The 9,163-nt window shown below is 47.2% G+C and overlaps 1 protein-coding gene across 1 annotated transcript in view; it reads right to left on the reverse strand.

Annotated features, from left to right (window-relative positions):
• Window positions 1–2,724: 2,724 nt before the first annotated feature.
• Window positions 2,725–9,163, reverse strand: part of LOC143297645 (palmitoleoyl-protein carboxylesterase NOTUM-like) — a 52,680-nt gene continuing 46,241 nt past the window's right edge. Inside the window, exons 13-16 of the mRNA XM_076610063.1 lie at window positions 8,137–8,240; window positions 7,120–7,126; window positions 6,397–6,532; window positions 2,725–2,916 (exon numbers count right to left, since the gene is read on the reverse strand). Coding sequence (XP_076466178.1) covers window positions 2,725–2,916; window positions 6,397–6,532; window positions 7,120–7,126; window positions 8,137–8,240 — 439 coding nt within the window. The remainder of the gene's footprint in view (window positions 2,917–6,396; window positions 6,533–7,119; window positions 7,127–8,136; window positions 8,241–9,163) is intronic.

A 9,163-nucleotide genomic window follows, 5' to 3' on the forward strand; every position in this document is an offset into this window, starting at 1 on the left:
TTGCACTCAGAAACAACACTAATATATAAATGAACTATATACGCAATTCAGAGGCAGTGGAGAAGAACTGTACAAAGCCGTGCTCTGGGTTGATGACTGGCGGGGCGGGGTGGGGGTGGGGGTGGGGGGCTGTCCTCCATTCCAAAGTGCCCCAGCAGAGGTAGGTCAGTGTTGGCGAGACATTGAAATGAGCGCTGAGACAGCTTCCATCCTGTCCACACACACACACATACACACACACACACACACCACCCCCTAGTCGCCCCGACAGTGTCCGTCATCTCACAACCACTGGAAAAAGAAAGAAAAAAAGAAAAGAAAAAAAGAAGAAAAAAAAGAAGAAAAAATAAAAGAAAAGCTCATTGCTTCGTCTTCTTCTGCTGGCCTGGATTAAAAAAACCCAGAAGGAAAACGTGTCTGAAACACTGTGCCATGGATTTGGTGCCTCAGCAAAAGCGTAAAAGACGTGTGGAATCAGCATGAACCACACTGAGAAACGTACGACTGAGGTGGGGGGCGGGGGGGGGGGGGGGGGGGGGGGGGGACGGTGGAGGGGGATCATGTCAGTAGAAGTAGAGCTTAACTATCTGATGCCCTTGAGGTCCAGTAGTTCATGGCTTGGGTCTTGGTTTCGGGTGAAGGTTGTGTTCGGTATTGGAGGGTGTGAGTCCTTGTTCTTCTTTGCATTTTTCGGGGTTTTTTTGGTTTGTTTATTAGTACTAATGCGACAGGCAGGTGTCAAGTTGGTGACAATTTGCACCTCTGTGTGGTTCTCAGACCTCACGCTGAATTAATCACCGTTGATCACCAATCAAAATATCAAACAAAAGGTGCATCAAACCAACGAAGCAACTCAGGTCATCCCGCATTATGAATCCACCCATAGCAGTCATTTTTTTTTGTCTTTTCCTTTTCTTCAAGCAGTTAAAAAAGTTCAGTTCAGTTACTTAAGGAGGCGTCACAGTAATTGGACAAATCCATATACACTACACCACATCTAGATCCCTCGGGTAACAAAGTTAAGAGACCCCTCAAGTAACAAAGATGGTAGGATGAACAAATGCCCCTTTGTTTGTGCTACTCCCTTTGTCCCTGCTACTTTTCTTCATCTCATACATCATCATCCGCTTTGTCAGACCATCACTGCTGTAATCAGTTGGTACAGTTCGCTTGCTTCAGTTCATTATCTGAAACACGAATGCCATTTCAACAAGTCATGCGTGCTCCAGTGCAATCTGCATGAACACAGTGCAATTTTGTTTTTGTCATTGTTATTTCGTCCTGTTTTTTGAGGTGTCAACTGATTCGATACCGGTGTGTTTGTCTTTCACAACATATAGAGTGGAAGCCAGTTAAATCAGCCTCCATTTTTGTTGCCATGGCAAGCCCTACGTGTCTGTCTTCACTACTCCAGTTGTCATCACAGTGACAGAAATCTGTCTCCCACAGTGCCCTGCATAACAAAAGTTTTGTCTCTGTTGTCATAGCAACCAAACTCGTCTTTCTGCAGAGTCTATCTGTTGCCACGACAACCACCACAAGTCTGTCCATAGTATTCTTGTTGGCACGGCAACCACGTAGGATCTGTACGTAGGATTCCTGTTGCGACGACAACTGTTTCACATCCTTGGCTTTCTTATCGCGGTTACCACGACGACAGCCACGCAAGACGCTTACTGTCCCTGTTTGTCATAGCAACTTTGTTCCATGGGGTCGGTCGGGATTGTTCTCGTTACCAAGACAATCATCATAGACCGGCATTATTTTGTTCCCTAGCTGGCCATCTGTGACAGTTACATACACATCACACACACACACACGCACACGTTTTGTTCCTGTTGCGATGACATCTACCCAAAAATCGGTACCTCCATTTGTCCATCCCAATCGAAGGAGGAAAAACCCTCACTACTACACACGTCCATTACTTACTCTTCAACGTGCCTCCTCCTACTCTAACATCTAGTCCCTCAATACTCACAATGGTCCATCATCCCATTCAAACACACCTCCTCCTTCTCCTTCAAAACCCTAGTCCCTCAATAGCCGCAGTGGTCAGTCTTTTCTTTCAAACGCTCTTCCTCTTCCTCCTCCACCACCTCCTCCTCCAAAACCCTAGTCCCTCAGTAGCCACAGCGGTCTAGCATTTGCTTCCTCTTTCACCTCCTCATTCTCTAAAAAATCTAGTCCCTAAATAGCCACAATGGTCCATCATCTCATTCAAACGCTCTTCCTCTTCCTCCGTCAAACCTCTAGTCCTCTCAATAGCCACAGTGGTCAATCATCTGTCTTTAAACATTCCTTCTGCAAAGTTCCAGTCCTACAATAGCCATATTGTTCCATCATCTCATTCAAATGCTCCTCCCTCCTCTTCACCTAAAAAACACCCAGTCCCTCAATAACCACAGTGGTCAAACATCTGCTGGTAAGGCTCTCCTTCCTCCTCCTCCTCCTCCAAAACCCTAGTCCACAATGGTCCATCATCTCATTCAAACGTTCCACTTTCCTCTTGCTCCAAACATCTAGCCCCTCATCAGCCACAATGGTCCATCATCTCCTTCAAACTTTCCTCCTCCTCCTCAAACTTCTCCTTCTCCTCCTCTTCCTCCTTCTCATCCCCCTCCTCGTCTTAGTCCTTTAATAGCCACAGTGGTCCATCAACTCCTTCAAACACTCCTCCTGCTCTCCACCTCCTCCTCCACCTCCACCACCAGCACGTGGCCCTCAGTACCCGCACAGCTGCACGTTCTCCATCTTGCTGGGCTCGATGTCCATGACGGAGGCCAGGCTCTTCATGAAGTACTGGTTCACCTCCTTCATGGTGTGAGGCCAGCGGCAGCGCGGGCAGGAGCAGTTGCAGTGGGGCCAGGGGCATCTGTCCAGCAGGTGCTTCCGGCACCGACCCCCCGGCCCTGACTCCCTGCGGCTTCGGTCCATGTCCAGGGGGTTGTTGTTGTTGTTGTTGTTGCTGTTGCCTGTAAGGTGACGGACAGAGAAAAAAGAACGATGTAGGGTGTCTGTGTGAAGGTTTTTGGTAACGTTGGTTTATATGCTCTGTGTTTGTGTGTGTGTGTGTGTGTGTGTGTGTGTGTGTGTGTGTGTTGCGTTTATGTTGTCAGTTGCTGTTGTTGATGATTATTCCAGTTGGTTGTTGTTGTTGTTGTTGTTGTTGTTGTTGCAGCCAATAAGGTTATACAGAAGAGTAAAAATGAAGGGTGTGTGAAGATTTTGGTGACGCCTGTTTTTGCACTGGTTTGTTTGAGTGCTATGTTTATTTTGCTCTTGGTTTCCCTGGTGGGTTGTTGTTATTGATGTTGTTGTTTGTTATGTTGTTTGTGATTCTGTTGTTGTTGTTGTTGTTGTTGTTGCCGCCTGTAAGTAAGCATTAGAGAAACGATGAGGGGTGGGTGGGTGGGTGGGTGAGTGTGTGAGAGAGAAAATTTTGGAAACGTCAGTCATTCTCCTTTACTTCCCCCATCTCTCTCTCCTTCCCTTCCTCCACCGCCTTCTGTCTCTGTCTGTCTGTCTGTCTCTTTCTTCCTACCCCCCCCCCCCCCCACACACACACTCTCTCTTTCTTCCTACCCCCACTCTCTCTTTCTTCCTACCCCCACTCTCTCTTTCTTCATACCCCCCTTCTCTCTCTCTCTTTCTTCCTACCCACACTCTCTCTTTCTTCCTACCCACACTCTCTCTTTCTTCCTACCCACACTCTCTCTTTCTTCCTACCCCCCCTTCTCTCTCTCTCTCTTTCTTCCTACCCACACCCCCCCACACACTCTCTCTTTCTTCCTACCCCCACTCTCTCTTTCTTCCTACCCCCTTCTCTCTCTTTCTTCCTACCCACACTCTTTCTTCCTACCCACACTCTCTCTTTCTTCCTACCCCCCTTCTCTCTCTCTCTCTTTCTTCCTACCCACACCCACACACACACTCTCTTTCTTCCTACCCCCCTTCTCTCTCTCTCTCTCTTTCTTCCTACCCCCACTCTTTATCTTTCTTCCTACCCCCCTTCTCTCTCTCTCTCTCTTTCTTCCTACCCCCACTCTTTATCTTTCTTCCTACCCCCACTCTTTATCTTTCTTCCTACACCCCCCTCTCTCTCTCTCTTTCTTCCTTACCCCCTCCACACACACTCTCTCTTTCTTCCTACACCCACTCTCTCTCTCTCTTTTTCTTTCTACCCTCACTCTCTCTCTCTTTTTCTTTCTACCCCCACTCTCTCTTTTACTTTCTACCCCCACTCTCTCTCTCTTCCTACCCCCACTCTCTCTCTTTTTCTTTCTACCCCCACTCTCTCTTTTACTTTCTACCCCCACTCTCTCTCTCTTTCTTTCTACCCCCACTCTCTCTCTCTTTTCCGACCCCCTCTCTCTCTCTCTTTCTTCCTTACCCCCTCCACACACACTCTCTCTCTTTCTTCCTACACCCCACTCTCTCACTCTCTCTCTCTCTTCCTACCCCCACTCTCTCTCTTTTTCTTTCTACCCCCACTCTCTCTCTTTTTCTTTCTACCCCCACTCTCTCTTTCTTCCGACCCTCTCTTTCTCTCTTTCCTACCCCCACTCTCTCTCTCTTTCTTTCTACCCTCACTCTCTCTCTTTTACTTTCTACCCCCACTCTCTCTCTCTTTCTTCTCTACCCCCTCCACACACTCTCTCTCTTTCTTCCTACACCCCACTCTCTCACTCTCTCTCTCTTCCTACCCCCCACTCTCTCACTCTCTCTCTCTCTTCCTACCCCACTCTCTCTCTCTCTCTCTTTCTTCCTACCCCCACTATCTCTCTTTTTCTTCCTACCCCCACTCTCTCTCTCTCTCTTTTCTTTCTACCCCCCACTCTCTCTCTTTCTTCCTACCCCCACTCTCTCTCTCTCTTTCTTTCTACCCCCACTCTCTCTCTTTCTTCCTACCCCCACTCTCTCTCTCTTTCTTTCTACCCCCACTCTCTCTCTTTCTTCCTACCCCCACTCTCTCTCTCTTTCTTTCTACCCCCCACTCTCTCTCTTTCTTCTACCCCCACTCTCTCTCTCTTCTTTCTACCCCCCACTCTCTCTCTCTTTCTTTCTACCCCCACTCTCTCTCTCTTTCTTTCTACCCCCACTCTCTCTCTCTTTCTTTCCTACCCCCACTCTCTCTCTTTTTCTTCCTATCCCCACTCTCTCTCTCTTTCTTCCTACCCCCACTCTCTCTCTTTCTTCCTATCCCCACTCTCTCTCTTTTTCTTTCTACCCCCACTCTCTCTCTTTCTTTCTACCCCCACTCTCTCTCTTTCTTCCTACCCCCACTCTCTCTCTTTCTTTCTACCCCCACTCTCTCTCTCTTTCTTTCTACCCCCACTCTCTCTTTTTCTTCCTATCCCCACTCTCTCTCTTTTTCTTTCTGCCCCCACTCTCTCTCTCTCTTTCTTTCTACCCCCACTCTCTCTCTCTCTCTTTCTTTCTACCCCCACTCTCTCTTTCTTCCGACCCTCTCTTTCTCTCTTTCTTCCTACCCTCACTCTCTCTCTCTTTCTTCCTACCCCCACTCTCTCTCTCTCTTTCTTCCTACCCCCACTCTCTCTCTCTTTTTCTTCCGACCCTCTCTCTCTCTCTCTCTTTCTTCCTACCCCCACTCTCTCTCTCTCTCTCTCTCTCTCTCTTTCTTCCTACCCCCACTCTCTCTCTCTTTTACTTTCTACCCCCACTCTCTTTTTCTTCCTACCACCCTCTCTCTTTTTCTTTCTATCCCCCCTCTCTCTTTTACTTTCTACCCCCACTCTCTCTCTCTTTCTCCCTACCCCCCACTCTCTTTTTCTTTCTACCCCCACTCTCTCTCTTTTACTTTCTACCCCCACTCTCTCTCTTCCTCCCTACCCCCACTCTCTCTCTTATACTTTCTACCCCCACTCTCTTTTTCTTTCTATCCCCACTCTCTTTTTCTTTCTACCCCCACTCTCTCTCTCTCTTTCTTTCTACCCCCACTCTCTCTTTTTCTTTCTACCCCCACTCTCTCTCTTTTACTTTCTACCCCCACTCTCTCTCTTTTTCTTTCTACCCCCACTCTCTCTTTCTTCCGACCCTCTCTTTCTCTCTCTTTTTCTTCCTACCCCCACTCTCTCTCTTTCTTTCTACCCCCACTCTCTCTCTCTTTCTTTCTTTCTACCCCCACTCTCTCTCTCTCTCTTTCTTTCTACCCCCACTCTCTCTCTCTATCTTTCTTCCTACCCCCACTCTCTCTCTCTTTCTTCCTACCCCCACTCTCTCTCTCTTTCTTTCTACCCCCACTCTCTCTCTCTCTCTTTCTTTCTACCCCCACTCTCTCTCTCTTTCTTCCTACCCACTCTCTGTCTCTCTTTTCAGTTAATCTCTCTCTCTCTCTTTCTACCTACCCTCTCTCTCTCTCTCTTTTCAGTTAACCCTCTCACCTCTGTTCTTCTTCCGTCGGTTCTTCCTCCTCCTCCTCTTCTTCCTGTTCTTGTTCTTCAGCTTTCTCTTCTCCTCAGCAGAGGGCGGAGCGTCCGCTAGTGGGGTGTCGTTGCGAGAGGCCAGTGCTCTGCAAAACATGATGAACAGAAAACTGTATATTCGTGTCATTTCAAATCAAATTAGGTTGTGCATAGCGACTGAACAGCCAACAGTTGAATGTATACTGAGGTCATATCAAATCGCTTTATATATGTTGTTTGTAGCGATCTGTAAAAGCATGGTCAACCGTTAACTCTATATTCAGGTCAGTTTCAATCAAATGATATTGTTTATGATAGCGCTCGTAATGCATTGTGAGTAGTGAACAGCATATTCGGGTAATATCATATCAAATGATGTTGTTTACAGCACTCTGTAAAGCATGGTGAGAAATAAACTGTTTATTAAGGTCATTTCAAATCAAATCAAATGAAATGATGTTGTTTATAGCGCTGGTAAAGCATTGTGAACACTTAGCAGCATATTCAGGTTATATCATACAAAGTCTCTTTTTTTGTATTTGTATATCTTTTTATCACAACAGATTTCTCTGTGTGAAATTCGGGTTGCTCTCTCCAGGGAGAGCGCGTCGCTACACTACAGCGCCACCCCTTTCTTTTGTGTGTATTTTTTTTTTCCTGCTCTCATCCGAATGACTAGCGTCCAGACCACCACTCAAGGTCTTGTGGAGGGGGAGAAAATATCGGCGGCTGAGCCGTGATTCGAACCAGCGCGCTCAGATTCTCTCGCTTCCTAGGCGGACGCGTTACCTCTAGGCTATCACTCCACATGGTTGTTTACAGGGCTGTGAAAAGCATGGTGAGCAGTAAACAGCAGAATGATTCAGGTCATATCATATCAAATCGTGTTGTTTATATAGCGCTCGGTAAAACACTGTGAACATTTAACAGCATATTCAGGTTATATCAAATCAATATAGCGCTCTGGTAAGCGGCATGGTGAACAGTTAGCAACATAACTATCCCGGTCATATCATTTCAAATCGCTTTGTTTATAGCGCTCGAAAAGCATTGTGAATTGTTAATTATATATTCAGGTCATATCAGATCAAATCGTTTTGTCTATGGCGCTCTGTAAAGCATTGCAGTGAACAGTTAACAGCATGTTCAGGTCAAATCAAATCAAATGACCTTGTTTTTGCGCTCGTAAAGCATGATGAACACTACATGGTGGACTACACTACACTACACTACACTATACTATACTATACTGCGCTACACTGAACGTTGTTTATGGCACTCGTAAAGCATAATGAACACTACATGGTGGACTACACTACACTACACTACACAATACTACGCTACACTACACTACACTATGCTACACTACACTGGGCTACACTACGCTACGCTACACTGCACTGCATTTCACTGCACTACACTACGCTACATTACATACACCGGCTATTCTACACCGGCTACACCACACTACATTACACTACACTGCACAACACTGTGCTACACTACACTACACTACACGACACGACACGACACGATACTACACTACACGCCAACAGCCATGCTGATCACGTGCACAGCTACACTACACTACACTACACTACACAACACTGCACTGCACTATACTACACAAAACTACACAGCAGCACACTGCCTATCACCACACTAGCCACGGCGACGGACTACCTGTTGGTGTTGAGGGGGGGCGGGGCACGGGAGTGGTGGCAGGATGACGTCACAGAACCCACCCCCTTCTCCTCCCAGCAGTAAATGGACTGGGCCAGCGTCACTCCGTCGATGCTCAGCTTGTGCCACTCACTGACGCCACGGACACGCGGAGACACAAACACACACACACACACACACACACACACACACACACGCGATGATTAATACGGCGTCCGAGAATAACATTGTACGTTTTCATTAACGCCTGCTAACCAGGCCATTATCGTTTTTACAAAGGTAAAAGATCCCATAGATTCTTTACGGTCATTTGGGTGTGGTGAATTCATATCCAACTGTGTCCAAGGCTCGGGCATAGGAAAGCGGGATCCAACGAAACTCCTTCCACCCGTTTTAACCCTTTCACCGCCAGTCAATTTAGAGTACACAATTCCCTTTTGGTATAAACACAGAAAAGACAGTGGCTAAGAATAGCTGGGGATTCCCTCTGCGATGTATAGAATATATGGCCTATCCTACCACCGAACATTGAGAGCAGCTGGTTCATGGATAACAGACCAATTAATGGCCACCTTTCAGTGACACGGATCCTCTACCACGCCTGTGCATAAATGCGAGCTTGGCGGTGAGAGGGTTAACCCTTCCCCAACCAAAGTCACGTACCACCCATTCACAGCTGGGTGGAGAGAGAAAAACAGGAGTTAATAAGCGCCTTCCCCGAGGACACAACAGACAGGGAGAGAGGGAAAGAGAGAGAGAGAGAGAGAGAGAGAGAGAGAGAGAGAGATGGGAAAGAGAGAGAGAGAGAGAAAGAGAGAGGGAGAGAAGGAAAGAGACAGGGAGAGGGAAAGAGAAAGGGAGAGAGATGGGAAAGAGAGAGAAAGAGAGAGAGAGAGAGAGAGAGAGAGAGAGAGAGAGAGATGGGAAAGAGAGAGAGAGAGAAAGAGAGAGGGAGAGAAGGAAAGAGACAGGGAGAGGGAAAGAGAAAGGGAGAGAGATTGGAAAGAGAGAGAGAGAAAGAGAGAGGGAGAGAAGGAAAGGACAGGGGGAGAGGG

Source organism: Babylonia areolata, chromosome 23, assembly GCF_041734735.1.
Source record: "Babylonia areolata isolate BAREFJ2019XMU chromosome 23, ASM4173473v1, whole genome shotgun sequence".
In the NCBI taxonomy this organism is placed as follows: domain Eukaryota; kingdom Metazoa; phylum Mollusca; class Gastropoda; order Neogastropoda; family Buccinidae; genus Babylonia; species Babylonia areolata.